The sequence below is a fragment of the Bos mutus genome, chromosome 4 (assembly GCF_027580195.1).
Source record: "Bos mutus isolate GX-2022 chromosome 4, NWIPB_WYAK_1.1, whole genome shotgun sequence".
Classification (NCBI taxonomy): Eukaryota; Metazoa; Chordata; class Mammalia; order Artiodactyla; family Bovidae; genus Bos; species Bos mutus.
The window spans coordinates 13031387-13052391 of record NC_091620.1 but is presented as its reverse complement, the minus strand read 5'-3'; the positions used below and the strand labels follow the sequence as shown (position 1 = coordinate 13052391).

Sequence of the window (21005 nt, the reverse complement as noted above, 5' to 3'; positions counted from 1 at the left end):
TTAGTCATGTGGAGCATCTTTTCATGTGCTTTTTGGCTGTCTGTTTGTCTCTGGAGAAATGTCTATTCAAATCTGCTACCCATTTTTGATTTTTTTTTTTTTTAATATTGAGCTGTTTGGAGATTAATCCCTTGTTAGTCACTTTGTTTGCAAATGTTTTCTGCCGTTCTGTGGATTGCCTTTTTGTTTTATTTATGGTTTCCTTTGCTGTGCCAAAGTTTTTAGGTTTAATTAGGTCCTATTTGTGTAATTTTTTTTTTTTTTAATTTTCATTAGGAGGTGGATCTAGAGATACTGCTGTGATTTATGTCAGAGAGTGTTCTGCCTGTGTTCTCCTCTAAGAATTTTATAGTATCTAGTCTTACATTTAGGTTTATTAAGGGAAAAGCAAGTAGCATGGGGGCTGCTGGCAAGTAGGTTACAGGGGAGGAACTAGACGATGAAGGGCCTTAATTGTCAGGCTATTATGTTTAGGGTCGGGGGCAGGAAGGTTTTAGGCAACTAGAGTCCCTCAGTATACTTTCACATGAGAGAGGTGTGATCAGACACCTCAGACACTCCTCCAGATTTAGAGGAGTGGGAAGGAGAGGTGATGATTTGGAGTAAGTGGTACAATTAGAGGACTATCTGCCACATGTCCAGGAAGGAGTCACAATATTCCTTACGGGATGTGGGGTATATTCTCCTAGGGCGTCCCCGGTGGCACTAGTGGTAAAGAATCCTCTGGTCAGTGCAGGAGATGCAGCTTTGATCCCTGGGTCTGGAAGATCCACTGGAGTTCAAAATGGCAACCCATCCTAGTGTTCTTGCCTGAATTTTCCAGGCAAGCCTGGTGGGCTACAGTCCATGGGCCCGCAAAGAGTTGGACACAACCGAGTGACTTCATGCACGTACACACATATGTTCTGCTACTGATTTTATTTCTGCTACATTTTTTAAACCTTCATCCTGAAGGGCAGAAGACGCAGTCTTTCTCACTGCTGAACATATGTTAAGCATCTGAGTGTTTCTTGATTCATTCCTATAATAAGAGGAAATCATTTCAAATGGATTTGATATGCTTACTTTGAATGTAAAAGTCCCTTTATGCAGGTGAAATGAAAATCAGTATCTGTATAATTAATCCAAAAGATAATGTTCCTCTGGAAAAACAGATAATTGAATCTTAAGTATGGTTCCTGTTTAAATAACCTAGAGCTGTACTGTCTAATCAATATGGTAACCACTAGCTAGCTTTTGGAGAAGGCAGTGGCACCCCACTCCAGTATTCTTGCCTGGAGAATCCTAGGGATGGTGGAGCCTGATGGGCTGCCATCTATGGGGTCACACAGAGTCAGACACGACTGAAGCGACTTAGCAGCAGCAGCAGCAGCTACCTTTGGCTCTTAAACATTTCAAATGTGACTTGTCCAAATTAAGATATGCTGTAAGTGTAAATATAATACATACCAGATTTCAGAGACTTAATATGATAAAGTAAAAATATCTCAATAATTATTTATGTTGGTGACATATTAAAATGATAATTTTTTTTGTATATTGAATTAAATGCAAGTAAAAATGGCCAACTTTCACCACTTTTATCAGCATAGTATTGGAAGTCCTAGCCAGAACAATTAGTCAAGAAAAAGAAATAAAAGACATCTAAATTGGAAAAGAAAAAGTAAAATTGTTACTGTTTGCAAATTACGTAACATTACATAGAGAAAACCCTAACAACTTCACCAAAAACCTGTTATAACCAATAAATGAATTCAATGAAGTTGTAGGATACAAAAAAATCAATACAAACATTTGTTGTGCTTCAATATACTAATAATAAATTATCAGAAAGAGGAACTAAAAAAATTTTCATTTACAATTTCATCAAAAAGAAAACCTATATATTAAATGCCTAAATAAATTTAACCCAGGAGGTGAAAAATCTCCACACTGAAAACTGTAAGACATAGTTAGAAGAAATTGAATAAGACTAAAATAAATGGAAGGGGATGACAGAGGAAGAGATGGTTGAATGGCATCACCAACTCAATGGACATGAGTTTGAGCAAGCTCCAGGAGATGATGAAGGACAGGGAAGCCTGGTGTTCTGTAGATGGGGTCGCAAAGAGTTGGACATGACTGAGTAACTGAACAACAGCAACAAAATACATGGAAAGATATTCCATTAATAGAAGAATTATTATTGTTAAAATGCCTATACTACTCAGAACAATCTGCAGATTCACTGCAGTCCCTATCAAAATTCCAGTGGCATTTTTCACATAGAACAAACAGTCATACAATGTGTATGGAACCACAAACAATCATACAATTTGTATGGAACCACAAAAGACCTCAAATTGCCAGAGCAATCTTAACAAAGCCAGAAGCATCATGCTTCCTGATGTATATAACAAAGCTGTAATAATCAAATAGTATGATATTGGCATAAAAGAAGACACGCAGATCAGTGGACCCAAACAGCCCCAAAAATAAACCCATGCATATATGGTCAACTAATTTTTGACAATAAAGCCAAGAATACAATGGAGAAAGAAATGCTGTAGGGAAAAGAAGATGGCCACATGCAAAAGAATGAAACTGGACCTCTATCTTACACCATACACAAAAATGAACTGAAAATGGATTAAAGGTTTTAACATAAGACCTGAACCCATAAAACTCCAAGAAGAAAACGTACAGAAAAAGCGCCTTGCCATTTACTTGGCAATGATTTTTTTTTTTTGATTTGACCCCAAAAGCAAAGACAACAGAAGCAAAAAATAACAAATAAATGGGACCACATTAAACTATAAAAAGCCTCTGTGCAGGAAAGGAAGCCATCTTCTGCAGAGGAAACCATTAACAAAATGAAAACTCAACCTACTAAAAGGGAGGAAATATTTGCCAATCATAGATATGGTATTAATGTCTAAAATATATAAAGAACTCACACAACTCGATAGTAATAAAATCCAAACAATCCAATTAAAAAATGGGCAGGGGATCTGAATAGCCTTTTCTCCTAATCATCAGGGAACTGCAAATCAAAGCCACAGTCAGTTACATTCACCTCATACCTGCTGGACTCCTCTTCTTATCAAAAAAGATAGCAAGTGTTGCTGAGGCTGTAGAGAAAAGGGAACCCTTGTGCATTGCGGTGCAGCCACTATGGAAAGCAGTACTGAGGTTCCTCCACAGATCGAGAATAGCACTTTGATCTAACCCAACAGTCCCACTTCTGGGCATTTAATCCAAGAAAAGGAAGGCACCAACTTGAAGGGCTGTCTTTGCCCTCATGTTCGCTGCAGCATTATTTGCAATAGTCAAGACATGGAAACAACTTTAACAACTTTGTGGCCGTCAATGAATAAATGGATAAAGAAAATGTGAGATTTTATACATACACACAGGAATATTATTCAGCCATAAAAAGAAGGAAATCGTGGCATTTGTAGCAACATGGATGGACCTTGAGGGCATTATGCCAAGTGAAATGCATCAGACAGAGAAAGAAATACAGGGTGATCGGATTTATGTGTGGAATCTAAAACACTCAATAAAAACCAGTCTCATATACAAAGACCATACCAGTGATTGCCAGAAGTCGGGGGGTGGGGTGAAAGGATGGGAGAAATGCGTGAAAGTGATCACCAGGTGCAGCCATAAAATAAATGAGTCATGGGGATGTGATAATATAGCATAGTGACTGCAGTTAACAAAGCATAGTGAGTTGAATATTTGACACTTGCTAAGAGAGTAGAAGTTTCATGTACTCTACACATCAAAACTAGAAACAGTCTGACTTTCTGCCTTCAAGAAAATGAAAAAGCAATATATCAATTTAATTTTTGAAAATTTTCAAGAGCCACCATAATATAAATGCCATTTTATAACAGCATAATATAAATGCTGTTTTAATAATAATACTCCTACTCCGAGTTCCTATTTTAAAATGTAAATTAGCAATTTTAAATAGATAGTCTGTCTCACCTATGTACATAGGGACATTTTTTAAATCTGTAGTTCAAAAAAGTAAAAGTGTAAAGACCAATCACAGAGAATTGGTTTTAGAGGCAGATGGTTTGCTTTTCTGCTAACAAAACCTGAGTCACATTTTCTTAATGTACAGCCATTACTCTAAATAGGCTGAGCATCTTCAGAGAATAATTGATGGATATAGAGCATACAGTGGTTCCATTATGTCTGAAATAGTTAATGATGTCCAGTAAGTCTAATTAGCTGCTAGAACTTGACCTAATATTCCAAGATGGTAGGGAACCTAGAGATTCATCATAATAGGTTCATTAAACATGTGTCTGTATAGAAGAGACAGTATTCCTTTAAGTCTTGAGAGCGGTTGTATCGGTCTCACTAAGTCATCCACTTCCGCTGCTCTGTCAGGCTACTGACAGTTCTGCACTTCAGGGGAAAAGACCAGCATCAGTTCTTTTTTTTTTTTTAGAACGCTTCAAAGTATTGCTTTAACCTCCCTTAGTAACATGTGTCTAACAACTTTTATGATCATCATAGCCTGTGGATTTAACCTCTTGAGCTTCATTTTCCTCATCTGTAAATTGCAGATAAAAACCCTCTGTACCTTGAACACAGTAAGTGCTCAGATAATGTCTTGAATGAAGGAGAATTACTCCATCCGAAATACCACTTCTTTGCCAAGCATCTCCCAGACAAAGCTTGTTCACTTCCTTCTCTTTTACTCCCTCAGTTTTATTGGATTTTAGATATGTTTGCATTACCTTTTTAATAATTTCTTAAACTTAGAGATTTTGGGGAAGCCAGGTTTCTGGGGGATGGGATGTCTATGGCCTCCCATTAGAATATACAACCCATTTTGGCTCCAACCTCATTAGCTCCTGCCTCACGCTTCCATCCCATCTCCTGAATCAGACTATATACACATCTTTACCTTTTACTAAAAGGTAAAGACCTTGAAGGCATACACATTCATGTCTGTATCCTTAGTGCCAGCACAGGGTCTATAACCTTCATAATTACATGTCAAACACATAAGTTTATACATGTATGCAGACGACACCTGAAACGATTTTAAGTACCACACATAACCTAGCCTGGCAGAGTTTATCTCATTTTGTGTATCAGCTGGCTATAAACTAGTAGCTGAATTAAGGCAAAGACTGTTAAGGTAGGAGAGGAAATTCTGATCTTATTGGCAGAATAACAGAAGAAAGCAAAAGGGATGAAAATTTCTTGAATACTTATTATGTGTTAGAATTTTGACTATATAATCTGTACAGCTTCTCTGTGAAGTAGACATGATTATCCACACTTTGCACATATGAGGAAACTGAAGTTGGAAAGTTAAATAACCAAGTTCATAGAACTAGAGAGTGGGAGAGCCATGATTTAATCCTAGGTCTGACCTACTAACATCATGAAGGGGCTCACAGGTTTTGACAGCGAGATGCCTCCTTGGTGGCATCTAAGCAGAACGGTCACACAGGTGCAGAGGGATCAAGTGCTTGCCGCTCTTGCTTTCCTATGCTTGAGTGCTTCAGACGCCTCCAAAGGACTCCTTTACACACTGTCACCCACTTCACAGGGGCTTCCCCAGTGGCTCAGCAGCAAAGAATCCGCCTTAAATGCAGGAGATGCAGGTTTGATCCCTGGGGCAACCCACTCCAGTGTTCTTGCCTAGAGAATCCAATGGACAGAGGTACCTGACGGGCCGCAGTCCATAGGGTTGCAAAGAGCTGGACATGACTAAAGTGACTAGCACACACGCACTCACCCACTTCAAAAGAACACAGCCTCACTCTTACAGAAGTGAGGTGGGCTGGAATCCAGGGCAAATGGCCCTCCTTCCCTCCAGCTGACGGGAAGAGAGCTGGATATTTGAATTCTGCCAGTTTGCCAACCTCGGCTTTGCAGTCTTCTGTCTTTCCAGCTTTGGGGAAAAGCTGTGGGACATCACTGAGAGTGATAGAATATTAAGTGCCTAGTTCTCATCCTTTGCTCCGGGAAAGAAAACTTTGAGATAATGGATGAAGATTATAAAATCAATTTTAATGTTGCCCATCTTTTTCACTTCTATTTCTCTAAAACATGAAAGTCTCAAAAGTCAGACTACGTTTCTGTGTTCCATAATATAATTCACATTAAATTTCACTGGAAGAGGAATTTAACCAGTCCTCACAAGCCAATATCCTTATTATCATTAGACTACAGTTTTTCCTTAAAACAATCGATGGTGATGTCTTTGAAGCTAATAGATAAGACACAACTTTTATATTCAAACAGAGCAAGCAATTTTAGGTTACGTTTATCACACATTACATCGTTGCTTATAGTCTCACATATAGCTATCACTTTTATTTTTTGTCTACAGTTAAAAACAGGCTTACTGGTTGTCTTAGAACAACTATATTTAGTTCCTCTGTACAAACAAAAATGGAAAAAATTTTGAATTTGAGTGTTTTAAATGTTGAATTGAAATTAAATGTTCGGCCAGCCAGTCCTCTGGGGTAGAAATGAAACAGTAATCTGTGAAGGAGTGACATCGTGAAGATGGAAACATGGGTCAGTCTCCACTTCAGTCGCCTTCACAAGAAGCCCTAACAACTATCCACACACAAGACACCGTTGTGACAATCCCAGAAGGCAAGGGTGAGGCTGAAGCCCCCTCCTGCACATGGAATCCGAGGGGCCTGTCCTCCAGCCGCACCTGTAGTGCTACTCGAGCAGAGAACAGGACCAGTGTGTCTCACCTTCTGCGCTGCAAAACCAGCAACTGTCTGGCCAGAGGATCTGGTGCACAGTTAGGTCCTTAAACAACGGGCTGTGCGGACTGGGGCCCGTTCGGCAGTCCTGGTCAAGCAGGCGAGCCAGTTCATAACCACAGCTCTGACAAGTACAGTGCCCAGTCCTGCCCACCCAGGCGGCCTGACCAGAGAGCCCAGGCAACCACAGAGCGCCCCCTGTGTCTTGTGAACCAAGCCAGCAGTCCTGTCCAGCCACAGCACACACTCTACAACTTCAGCGCTCAGGCAGTGGCCTTGCCCACAAAGACCACCCTGATGGCAAGCCCCACCTGTCCAAGGGGTCTGCCAGCTCGCATGTCCACAATCCCAAGCTGAGCCGACTGGAAGGACTGTCTGCCAAATGTAACCTGTTAAGTCTAGAAGAAGAGACTGTTTACTCAAATGTGCAGATACCAGTGTAAGAAAGCAGGGATCAGGAAAAATCAGGTAAACATAGTAGTACCAGTGGAATCTATTACAGTAAAATGCCAACAAAGGACCCTAAAGAAATGGAAAGCCATGAAATTCAAAGAATTCAGAATGATCCTCTTAAAGAAGTTTAGTGAACTATAAGAAGACAGATAATGAAATCGGGGGGAAAAATGCATGAACAAAATGAGATCAACAAAAAATGGGAACCATCAAAAATAAACCAAACAGAAGTCCTCTATCTAAAGAATATAATGACTGAACTCGAAAAATTCAGTAGAGAGCTTTAAAATCAGAATTGACCATGCAGTAGAAAGAAGCAATGACAGGGCATTTGAAATTATTCCATCAGAGGAAAAGAGTTGAAGAAAGCCCTATGTGATTATGGGACACTATCAAAAGAAACAGTATCTGCATTATGTGTACCCCAGGACGATAAAGGGGCAGAAAATATATAAAAGCAATGTGTGCTGGGCTTAATTGCTCAGTCAAGTCTGACTCTTTGCGAATCCATGAACTGTAGCCCACCAGGCTCCTCTGTCCATGGGGATTCTCCAGGCCAGAATACTGAGTGGGTTGCCATGTCCTCCTCCAGGGGATCTCCCCAACCCAGGGATCAAACCCAGGTCTCCTGCATTGCAGGCAGATTCTTTACCATCTGAGCCACCAAGGAAGCCCATATAAAGCAATACTTGCTGAAAAATAAGGAGAGAAGTGGACATTTGGATTCATGAGGCCCAAAGGACATCAAGTATCAATAGAGTGACCCAAAGAGTTCTAAAAGTCAGTGACAAAAAAGACTTTTCAAAGCAGCGAGAGAAAGGAACACATTATATTTAAGGGAATTCACATAATGGGCAGATTTCTCAAAAGAAATTTATCAGGCCAGGAGAGAATGGGATAATATATTCAAAACATTGGAAGAAAAAAATCTGTCAACAATTCTATACCTGGCAAAGCTGTCCTTCAGAAATGAAGGCATAATTGGCTGAACAAACAAAAGCTGAATGAGTTTATCACCACTAGGCCTGCCTTACAAGAAATGCTAAAGGGAGTTCTTCACGCAGAAATAAAACGATGCTTATTTACATCATAAAATCAGATGAACATGGGTATATAACTTCCTGGTATTGGTAAATAATCAAAATCAGATTATTTAATTTGGTAATAGTGGCACATAATTCTCTTACAACTCTGGTTTAAAAGTTTAAAAAAGTATTAAGAAGCCGTAACTCCTACAGTTGTTACTGTATACACAATATAAAAAAATATGTAAACTGTAACATGTGACAGAGGACAAAGTAAACTGTAATTGCAGAAATGCTACTGAAGTTAAGTTGTCATCAGCTGAAAATAGGATATCATAATTGTAAGATGGTTTATATAAGGCTCATGGTGACCACAGAGGAAAAGCTTGTTACACAAAAGATCATGAAAAAGTGAAAGTATACCAGTACAAAAAGTCATCATCACAAAAAAAGGCAGCAGGATAAGAAGCAAGGAACAGCGGCACTACAAAACAGCAAAATAACAAAACAGGACCAGCAGTAATTACTTTAACCATAAGGGATAAAATTCTTCAATCAAAGACACAGAATGGCTGACGGACTTAAAAAGCGAAATAAAAAAATATACTGCCCACAAAAGGTTCACTTTAAAGACACAGACTGACTGAAAGGATGAAAAAAAGGTATTTCAAGCAAATGCCAACCAAGAAAACAAAGGTAGCGTTGCTGCCCCAAAGTCTGGCTTTTTCTACCCACCGAAGCTCAATAAAAATTACAGAGACAGTCTGGACGACATAGAAAGGTGCCTTTAATTCTCAGCCAGCAGAGAGGGGAACACAGTAGGCTTCTCCCTCAAGAAATGTGCTCCCACTCCATGAGGAGTCTAGGGGCTCATATAAGGTGAAGGCTCACCGTCAGGGATCGGTGATGAGGAACAAAGGTGTTTGGATCTTGTCTTCTTCCTCTTGCATTGTTTCAAAACCAGTCATAGACTGGTGTCAGTACCCCAGTAGCTGAGTCTGACGATTCCATGGCTCTGCAGCCTTCTTTCTGATGGGTAACTACAAGACAAGAGACTGCTGTAAAGATGAGCACCAGTTACAGGATGTATTTGGCATAGAGTCTAAGAGCAATAGGTGCGAAACATACAGCTCATACAGAGTTAGGGGACAGAATAGCAGACTTAGTTATAGACATTCAGAGTTAGGAGCAGATAAAGTGAAAACAAAAAACTACGAATGTTCAGGCCTTGCTCACTGTTTTGTTTATCTTCTTTGATCTCAAGAAAGGGAAAGAATAAAAACTTAATTCCTCTTTTTTCCTTTCCACTGCAAGAGTAGCCATACTCATATCAGGAAAAATAGACACTAAGCTAATTCCATTTGAGTTATTTCAAATCCTAAAAGATGATGCTGTAAAAGTGCTGCACTTAATATGCCAGCAAACTTGGAAAACTCAGCAGTGGCCACAGGACTGGAAAAGGTCAGTTTTCATTTCAGTCCCAAAGAAAGGCAATGCCAAAGAATGCTTAAACTACCACACAGTTGCACCCATGTCACACGCTGGCAAAGTAATGCTCAAAATTCTCTAAGCCAGGCTTCAACAGTACATGAACCATGAACTTCCAGATGTTCAAGCTGGATTTAGAAAAGACAGGAACCAGAGATCAAATTGCCAACAGCTATTGGATCAAAAAAGCAAGAGAGTTCCAGAAAAACTTCTGCTTTATTGACTACGCCAAAGCTTTTGACTGTGTGAATCACAACAAACTGTGGAAAATTCAGAAAGAGATGGGAATACCAGACCACCTGACCTGCCTCCTGAGAAATCTGTATGCAGGTCAGGAAGCAACAGTTAGAACTGGACATAGAATAACAGACTGGTTCCAAATCAGGAAAGGAGTTAAGTCAAGGCTGTATATTGTAACCCAGATTATTTAACTTATATGCAGAGTACATCATGCAAAATGCCAAGCTAGATGAAGCACAAGCTGGAATCAAGATTGCTGGGAGAAATATCAATAACCTCAGAAATGCAGATGATACCACCCCTATAGCAGAAAGTGAAGAGGAACTAAAGAGGAGAGTGAAAGTGAAAGAGGAGAGTGAAAAAGTTGGCTTAAAGCTCAATATTCAGAAAACTAAGATCATGGTATCTGGTCCCATCACTTCCTGGCAAATAGACGGGGAAATAATGGAAACAGTGAGAGACTTTATGTTTGGGGGCTCCAGAATCACTGCATATGGTAACTGCAGCTGTGAAATTAAAAGATGCTTGCTCCTAGGAAGAAACCTATGACCAACCTAGACAGCATATTAAGAAGCAGAGACATTAGTTTGCCGACAAAGGTCCATCTAGTCAAAGCTATGGCTTTTCCAGTATGGATGTGAGAGTTGGACTATAAGGAAAGCTGAATGCCGTAGAACTGATGCTTTTGAACTGTGGTGTTGGAGAAGACTCTTGAGAGTCCCTTGGACTGCAAGGAGATCCAACCAGTCCATCTGAAAGGAAATCAGTCCTGAATATTCAGTGGAAGGACTGATGCTGAAGCTGAAACTCCAATACTTTGGTCACCTGATGCGAAGAACTGACTCCATGGAAAACACCCTGATGCTGGGAAGGATTGAAGGCAGGAGGAGAAGGGGACAATAGAGGTTGAGATGGTTGGATGGCATCACCGACTCAATGGACATGAGTTTGAGTAAGCTCCGGGAGTTGGGGATAGACAGGGAAGAAGCTTGGCATGCTGCAGTCCGTGGAGTTGCAAAGAGTCAGACACAACTGAGCAACTGAGCTGAACTGAAGCTAAAAATTATAAAAAGAATGTCACTATATAACGATAAAGGGGTCATTCCATCAAGAAGATATACCAATTGTAAATATTTAGGCACCCACCCAACATTAGATCACCTAACTATATAAAGCAGAACTACAAGGAGAAATAAACAGAAATTAACAACAAATAGTTGGGGACTTTAATGCCCCATGGTTAATAATGGGGGCTTCCCGGTGGCTCAGCTGGTAAAGAATACATCTGCAATGTGGGAGACCTGGGTTTGATCCCTGGGTTGGGAAAATTCCCCGGAGAAGGGAAAAGCTACCCACTCCAGTATTCTGGCCTGGTGAATTCTATGGACTATATATAGTCCATGGGGTCACAAAGATCATCTAGACAGAAAATCAGTAAGGAAACAATGGATTTGAACAATACTTGACTAAGTTGTAACAGACATACACAGAATATTGTGTCTAATAACAGCAGGATACACATTCTTCTCAAGTGCACTCAGAACATTTTCTAGCATGATCATATGTTAGGTCACAAAACAAGTTTTAGCAAATTCACAAAGACTGGAATCTTATCAAATATCTTCTCTGACCACAGTGGTATGAAACTGGAAATCATAACAGAAGAAAAACTAGAAAACTTGTGAATACATGGAAGTTAAATACTTAACACTGTCCTGAAAAACCAACAGATCAAAGATGAAATTACATGAAAAAAGGTATATTGAGACAATTGAAAATAGAACCAAAACATACAGACTTATAAGATACAGCAAAAGTAGGTCTCAGAGGAAAGTTTATATCTATAAATGTGTACCTCAAGAAAATAGATCTCAAATAACCTTTTACACCTCAAGAATCCAGAACATGAAGAACAAACTAAGCTTAAAGTTAGGCAGAAAAGGAAATCGAGTTTAGAGCATTAAAAAATGAAACAGAGACTAGAAAACCAATTGGGAAAGAATTAATAAAACTAAGGTCTGGTTCTTTGAAGAAATAAATATTTGTTTATTGAGATAAACCAAGGGGAAGAGGGAGATTTTCTGATAATATAGAAATACAAAGGTTCATAAAGAAGCTTCAGTGACCAACCATACACCAACAACAAAAACAGTAGATAAATTACTAGATACACAGAACCTATCATGACTCAATTAGGAAGAAATAGAAAATCTGAACAAACCAATTACTAGGAGAGTATTGAATCAGTAATCAAAAATCTCATGAAAAAGAAAAGTCCAGGACCAGATGTCTTCTCACTGATAAATTTTACCAAACATTTGAAGAATAATTAACACCAATCCTCAAAATATCCAAAAATATTGAAGAAGAGAGAATACTTCCAAACTCATGTCACAAGGCTAGCATTTCCCTGACACCAAAGCCAGATAAGGACACCTCAAAAAAACAAAACTACAGACCAATATCCGTGATAAACATAGGTGCAAAATTTTTCAACAAAACAGCCAACCCAATTCAGCAGCACATTAAAAGGATCATACACATTGACCAAGCAGGATTCATTCCTGGAGGCAAGAACAGTTCAACATATGCATACCAATAAATTCGATATGTCACACTAACAGAATGAAAGATAAAAATCATATGATTATCTCAATAGATGCAGGAAAAGTTTCGACATAATTTAACATACGTTCATTATAAAAAGTCTCAACAAACCAGCTGGAGGAAAGAGATGCACCTCAGTACATAAAGGAAGGCCACGTATATCAAGCCCCCCCTAACGCCATACTCAAAGGTAAAGGACTAAGGACGGTTCCCCCAGGACCAGAAACAAGACAAGGATGCCCACTCTCATCACTTCTAGTCAACAGCACTGGAAGTCCAAACCAGAGAAATCAGGCAAGAAAAATAAAAGTCTTCCAAATTGGACAGGAAAACATAAATTTGTTTGTAAATGGCATGATTTTATGTACGCTGCTGCTACTGCTAAGTCGCTTCAGTCGTGTCCGACTCTCTGTGTGACCCCATAGATGGCAACCCACCAGGCTCCCCGTCCCTGGGATTCTCCAGGCAAGAACACTGGAGTGGGTTGCCATGTCCTTCTCCAATGCATGAAAGTGAAAAGTGGAAGTGAAGTCGCTCAGTCGTGTCCGACCCTCAGCGACCCCATGGACTGCAGCCTTCCAGGCTCCTCTGTCCATGGGGTTTTCCAGGCAAGAGTACTGGAGTGGGGTGCCATTGCTTTCTCCGATTTTATGTATGAAAAAGCCTAAACACTCAATCAAAAAAACTGTCAGGTCAACAATGAATTCAGTAAAGTTGCAGGATATGAAATTCAAGATACATAAATCAAAAATATTTCTATATACTAACAATGACTTATCTGGAAAAAAAAAAACTCTCATTTACAATAGTATCAAGAACAGTAAAATACTTAGCAATAAATTTAACCAAGGCGCTGAAAGATCTCTACATTGAGAACTATAATACAGATGAAAGAAATTGAAGAGTAAAATAAATGAAAAGACACTCCATGATCATGCATTGAAAGAATATTGTTAAAATAGCTGTACCACTTAAAGCCACCTATAGATTCAATCCCCGTCAAGATTCCAATGGCATTTTTACAGAAGAAAAAAAAATCCTAAAATTCACATGAAACTACAAAAAAAAAACCCTAAATAGCCAAAGCAATACTGAGAAAAAAAACAACAATGCTAAAGGCATCACAGTTCCTGAATCCAAACTATACTATATTAAGATAGAATAACAAAAGCATTGCGCTCAGTCACTCAGTGTCCAACTCTTTGCAACCCCATGGACTGTAGACCACCAGGCTCCTCTATTCATGGGGATTCTCCAGGCAAGAATACTGGAGTGGGTTGCCATGCCCTCCTCCAGGGGATCTTCCCAACCCAGGGATCAAAACAGGTCTCCTGCACTGCAGACAGATTGTTTACCGTCTGAGCCACCAGGGAAACAATAAAAGCATTATGCTACTGGTATAAAAACAGATACATAAACAATGAAGCAGAATTGAGAACCAACGCATATACAGTGAGCTAATACAAAAAGAGAGCCAAGAATACTCAGTGGAGAAAAACTGTCTAATAAATGGTGCTGGGAAATTGGATATTCACATGTAAAAGAGTGAAATTAGATCCCTATTTTTACATCACTCCCCAAAAATTAACTCGTAAAGGATTAAGACATTAAATAAAACCATAAAAGTCCTGGAAGAAAACAGGAATAATGCTTCCTGACATGGGTCTTGGCAATGATTTTTTGCATATGATATCTAAAGCACAGGGAGCAAAATAAAAAACAAGTGGGACTACATCAAACTAAAAAGCTTCTGCACAGCAAAAGAAACAATAACAAAACAAAAAGACAACCAAAGCAATGGGATCAGATATTTGCAAATCATACTGAGAAGAGGTTAATATTCAAAATATATAAAGAACTCCTAGAACTGAAGAAAACCAATGGTCAAAGGACCTGAATAAACATTTTTCCAAGAAGACATACAGAAGGCCAACAGACGTATGAAAAGGGTAGTTTACATCACTAATCAGGGAAATTAACTCAAAACCACACTAAGTTATCACCTTATACCTATTAGACTGGCTGTCATCAAAAAGATGAGAGAACAAATTCTGGAGAAGACATGGAGAGAAAGGAACCTTTGTGCACTGTTGCTGGGAATGTATATTGGTACACCCACCATGCAAAACAGTATGGAGGTTTCTCAAAATTAAACATAAATCTACCATATTACCAGCAATTCCACTTCTGGGTGTATATCCAAAGGAAGCAAAATCCCTACATCCAAAAATAACTGCACTCCTGTCTTCATTACAGCATTAGTTATAATAGCTAAGATATGGAAACAAGCTAAGTGTTCATCAACAGACAAAGAAAATGTGGTGTATAGTGGAATACTGTTGAGTCATTAAAAGGAAACCCTGCCATTTGCAACAGTATGAACAGACCTTGAGGGTATTATGCTAAGGGAAATAAGAAAGATATATACTATATGATCTCACTTATACATGGTATCTGAAAGACTCAGATTCATAGAAAAAATATCAGATTTGTGATTGCCAGACTCAGGGAGTGGAGAGAATGAGATAAAAGTGATCAGAAGATACAGACTTCCAGTTATAAATAAGTACTGACTATGTAATATACAACATGGTGAGAATCCTTGCCGATGCTGTATGGTATATTTGAAAAGTAGTAAGAGAACAGACATTATAAAGTTCTCATCACAAGGGAAAAAATGTAATTATATAAGGTAATGGATGTTAACTAAACTTATTTTGTAAATCATTTCATTATACAGTATTATATGTCAATTTTCTCAAAACTAGAGGAAAAAATAATAAAAAGTAATTTGTTTTATTGCTGTCTACAGGAAGTTATCTCTCTGCCAATCTTATGTATTTTATTTCATGATTGACCCTCAGACATTTGGGGAGAGGGGAGTTCAGTATTAATTTCAAATACTTTATTAAAATATTTTCTTTTCTTCTAAAAGAGACTTGAATGTTTTGTCTAAAAGCATAATTCTTTGGAAAAAAACATACTCCAAAATAACTGTAGTGATAGAGTAACTGAATTTATGATTTTGTGTAATCAGTTTATTTATCTTTGTTTTCTGTCATTTTTATTCTACTTTTCATAGAGGTGGAGACAAATGAATTCATTGTAACCTTTCTATTAATTGTAACCATTGTTATGTTATGGTTACAATATGTAACCATTGTTATGGAATTGTAACCATTGTATTTGTGTCCCCCTAAATTCATGTATTGAAGCCATAATCCCCAATGTGACAGTATTTGGAGCTGGAGCCTTTGGGAGATAATGAGAACCTCATGGGACCCTCATAATGGGATTAGCACCCTTACAAAAAGAGGAAGAGATTTCTCTTCCATGTGAGATTTCTCCACCATGTGAGAATACAGCAGGAAGGCAGCTGTCTGTAAACCGGCCAGGAAGAGGGGTCTTACCTGAACCAGCCATGCTGGTACCCTGATCTGGGGCTTTCCAAGCCTGTGAATTACGACAAATCATGTCTGCTATTTAAACCACTCAGCCTATGCATTTTGTTATAGCACCCAAAACCAACTAAAACATGTTTAATAACTGATCCTGGTGGAATTTTAAACATTACGGAAAAAAAGAAGGAAAACCTGATTTATAAGATTGGATAAAAATGGCCCTAACTCAGATATTTCATGCAAAGTAAAAACTGTACATTCTCATGTCCTAATAAAGCTATTGCAGTTCTTTTCCTATTTAAAAATTATTTAGGATGCAACAATGTCTTAGAAAAACCTATATATATAATATAGTTGTCTACCCAGGATAATCCAAAGTCCCTACTCTGCCTTCAGAAAGGAATTTGTGTGCAACAGCAAACTAGAGAAGTAATTTCGTACTCCTGTTCTTTGAGGCCAGGTACAAACTAGGATTTTAACCTAATTAGTGACCAGAATCTTAAAACGCACTGAGTCCATGTGGGTTGTGTGTACTCAGTGCTTCACTGGGGAGTTTCCAGCTCTAAAGCTAGTCCTCTGAAGCCCCCTAAATTGCCTTTCTGAATAAATGGTATGAAATGTGTGAACTGTTCCCCAACCTTTAGGAGAACAAGGCTTCTTTCCTTAACAGACTTCCTGTGACTCCCTCCACAACCATCACCCTAACCCTCTGTATATGTAGTTATGCCTAGATTTGTAAATTTAATGTGTACGTTTATTCATATCATTCAGAAACCTCATCTAAGAAAAGCTCCAGATTACCGGAGAGGCAAAAACACTGAATTGCCTCTTAGGGCAACAGTCGCATGAGGCTGACTCTGCATTCCTGCAGTTTCAGTTTGTAACTTCCTGTTTGCATTAGTAAACGTGTTGACAACTATGAAAAAGAAATAGTTTGACTTCTAGTAAGTAACCTGTGTGAACTGGTAATACTGATGATATATTATCCTGTAATACTGTTTCTGAATTTTTAAACTGCCTTTTCAAGATTTCCTCAGAAGGATAACAGGCTCCCTCTAGCGGGGAGTGACCATTATAATTGAACTATTTTATTTACTTCAAAGCTGTGCAACTTCAAAGTTGCACTTTGTCGGAAGGAAAAGAGGCCTTTTCTGGCTCTTGACATTTGTTTATTTCTCTGCATAACATTTATTTTTCCCTTTCTGATTTCTTCTGATTATATCAGGGCATGTTGACAGGACAGTCATGTCGATAATGTGAACTGCTCTTTTATAAGCAAAGGGAAATGAGGTTACCAATGGATTCCTACATGTTAACTTCAGCAAACTTTTGTTAGGAAATATATATATATACTTGTGTACAGATTTATGTAATTTATAAATATATAAATTTTAATAATACAACATCACTCCAAAACCTTTGACAATTAAGTAATGACCTGGAAGTCTGCTTTTTGACCTCTGAGTTCCAATTAATTTTACACAAAGCAAGCCTTGTTCACTTTGGCTTGTCTTTCTTTATGAGGGAAAAAACAACCCAAATCCTATACTGTTGTTTTTTTTAAATAATTAGTTTTCTGTCCCATATCATTTATACTCAAAACTAAAACTACCTTTTTATAGAGCTTAAGTAAATATTAAAATGTTAATTCTGAATCATCAAAAAAATTAAAGTTGTACCCAGGCAAGAAAGTAAGTAACCTATTACAGAAATGGATGTTGGTTTTACAATTGGTAAAGAAGAAAAAGAAAACACTTCACTGAAATTTAGTGTTGAGACTGACATATACCGCAAATGGATAAACAGAGTAGCCCACTCTAGGAGGAGTGGTCACAGCAAGTAATAGAAACTTTCAGCTTTAGAATCTCACTTAAAGATTGTCTATTAATTCCAAGTGTGTGCTTAACTGCTTTTTGGTAACTCTCAACAAAGTCATTCTACGCGGAGGGAAGTTGGCTCTCACCAAACCTTTGCTTCTCACGTCCTTACAGCACATCAGATGCTTGGCTTTGGAACACTAGTCAGCACGTCCAACACCTACGACGGATCTGGTGTTGTGACTGTAGAGACGGACCATCCCCTGCTCTGGACCATGGCCATAAAAAACTGACCAGTGCTGACCTCCGTTGCTGTGCCTCTGACATACCTCATTTGCCAACAACATCATGCTCACCAAGAACAGTCCACCTTGGCTGGCAGGACTCTAAACCTGTCCCCTGGGAGGCCCGCTAGTTTTAAAGACTGTTCATGTTCTGATCATTCAGGGAGCACTGTAGATGACAGATTTCAGTTTTACTCTGACGATGGCGGGGGGTGGGGTGGGGTGTCATTATTTAAAGTAAATATGCTGTATTAAATTCAGTTGGAAAACTAACGTGGGTCATGTCTCAAATTCAGTCCTGATCACTCTTATTAATCACTCCATGTACCCCCAGAAAACAGTTTATAATTTTGAAGCTGAGAAAGCTCTGAGGTTCCGTACTGTCCAGCACATACACCTCCTCCTGTTGATCCTTAAACGCTTGCTTCTATGTCATAATGTTAGCTCTCTGTCTTCTGTGGACCTTTCACTGAAAAAAATAATTCCTTCTAGCTTGGGATGCTAGAACCGCACCATTTTATTCTGACCTTAACAGTTTGGGGTATTATCTTTTAATGATAAATAAAAAATCACTAGCCTGATTGTTAAAATTTAAAACAAGCAGAACGCACCCAGCTGCTGTACATGACACAAACCCAGTGTTGCTGTAAAGAATGAGAGCGGCCTCTCTCTCCTCTCTGGTGCTACGACAGCGGGAGGGTCGCGTTGTAAGTGGAGAATGAAAGCGGGGCCCGTTGAACCAGCCTGCGGTTGTGCATAATCATTAGAGATCATTTTTAATTATTTATGCAAATACACATGAAACTGAATCCAGATGTGAAATAAAAATATTTAGTTACCAACATGCCTGCCTGTGGTCAGTTTTTCAAGAAGACGTCTAATCCATTTTCTCACCTGTATTTTATGACGACCAATCTTTCTTAATCAATGTTACGTACCCACCCCCCAAATAAAAACTACTCAAAGGTTGATTCACAGCTGCAGTTCTTCACACACCTGATTTTCGAGAGCAACCTGGGGTGGTGGTGAATACTTTCTCTAGCCTCCATGGAAGTTACTTTCTAGAGCCCCCGTGTTGCATGTTCACACTTAAATCTCTCTGGACCTGTTGCCGCATCTATAACATGGGGGTTCTAGGTAGCACCTGTCTACTTTGCCGGACTTTGGAAGGAGGGACAGGTTAAACTGCCTTCAGAAATCATTGCACATGCTAGAGAAAAAAGAACCAACAGAGGAAAGGAACTGGTTCCACGGTAGAGAAGTGCAGAAAATTGGTGGAGGAAGCCCTCTGGGGAAGTAGAAGGGACCAGAGCACGGCTGGGAGTACCACAGTGCTCCTACAGTCAGTGCTGCGGTGGGAGAGCCGGTTCTCCAGCCTTCTGCCTCCTCTCGGCACAATGCAGAGCCCAGAGCTCCCATCCCTATACCGCGCCCCCTGCCCCCCGCAGAGACAGCTGTACAGAGGGTCTGGGGTACCAAGCAAACCTGTACCAAAAGGGAAGGAGTCGGGAGGGTGGGTAGACTGGGGATTTGGGATTAACAGAGGCACACTACTATATATTTATAAAATAACAAGGACCTACTGCAGAGCCCAGGGAACTGTACTTCAGTATCCTGTGAGAACCTATAATGGAAAAGAATCTAGAAAAGAAATACCCCTAAAACTGAAGCAGCACACCTGAAACACTGTGAACCAGCTGCTCGGCCCTGCCTGCCCCGCGTCCTGCTCAGTCGTGGCCGGCTCTGCCACCCTATGAACTGTAGTCCGCCAGGCTCGTCTGTCCGTGGCACTCTCCAGGCAAGAGTACTGGAGTGGGTTGCCATTTCCTTCTCCGGGGAATCTGTCTGACCCAGGGATCGAACCCACGTCTCTTGAGTCTCCAGGTAGATTCTGTACCACTGAGCCACCAGGGAAGCCTGTACTTCCTACTTCAATTTAAAGAGCTTTAAAAAAGCTCAGTCAAGCTCCTTTGTTGACTCACGTAACTGAGAACCACCAACAGGAAAGGTGGAGAAGGAAACGGCAACCCACTCAGTATTCTTGCCTGAAGAGTTCCATGGACCGAGGAGCCTGGCAGGCTATATATAGTCCATGGGATCGCAAAGAGTCGGACACGACTGAGTGACTAACCAACAGAAAAAAGACCTGCAGACCACTGCCCTGGACGGTGCCCACCCTAAAGGACGAGGCTAGAAAGCGGGGAGGAGCGGGGAGAGGGCGTGACCTTCCCAGCACCGGTTACTCATTTCTCGTTCACTGGCCGTTCCAGGCTCAGCTGTCATCTAGTCATTACTAAAGATGTATTCACAGCCTATGAAATATGAAAGTAGGTCCACTAAGATTTTCCTGAAAGAGACTCATGCCCTATGTACCCTGAAAATCTTGCCAGTGATAGTAAGTGGATGCTTGGCAAGAAGAATATAGTTGGCTGAAGTTGAGGGGGAACAAAACCACTGAGATTTACCCCAGACTCCCCATTGGAGGCCTCCCCCACAAGGCTTCTCTCCAGATACCGCCAGGCTGCTGGAGAGCTAGGCGTTTGACCCCTCTTGCAAGAAAATTTCCATGGACTGAGAAGTCTGGTAGGCTACAGTCCATGGTGTCGCAAAGAGTCGGACACAACTGAACGACTTTACTTCATTTATCCCTTAAAAATCCGAAAGTGAAATTTCATGTTTCCTCACCACATCATTGCTTCCCTGGTGGTTCAGTGGCAAAGAATCCTCCTGCCAATGCAGGATATGTGGGTTCGATCCCTGGCTCGGGAAGATCCACTGGAGGAGGAGGAAATGATAACCCGCTCCAGTATTCCTGCCTGGGAAATCCCGTGGACAGAGGAGCCTGGTGGGCTACAGTCCATGGGGTCACAGAGTCAGGCTGGACTGAGCACATCACATCATTCAAACAAGGACTCACTCACTGTTCTTACACTAATGCAGGGAGACTGAT

General features: G+C 39.9%; 1 protein-coding gene across 1 annotated transcript in view; it reads left to right on the top strand.

Moving 5' to 3' along the window:
• The window catches only part of TPK1 (thiamin pyrophosphokinase 1), a 393770-nt gene extending 374866 nt beyond the window's left edge, over window positions 1–18904 (top strand). Inside the window, exon 9 of the mRNA XM_070369073.1 lies at window positions 17946–18904. Within this exon, the coding sequence (XP_070225174.1) occupies window positions 17946–18064 (119 nt within the window). The 3' untranslated portion in view covers window positions 18065–18904. The remainder of the gene's footprint in view (window positions 1–17945) is intronic.
• The last annotated feature ends 2101 nt before the right edge of the window (window positions 18905–21005 follow it).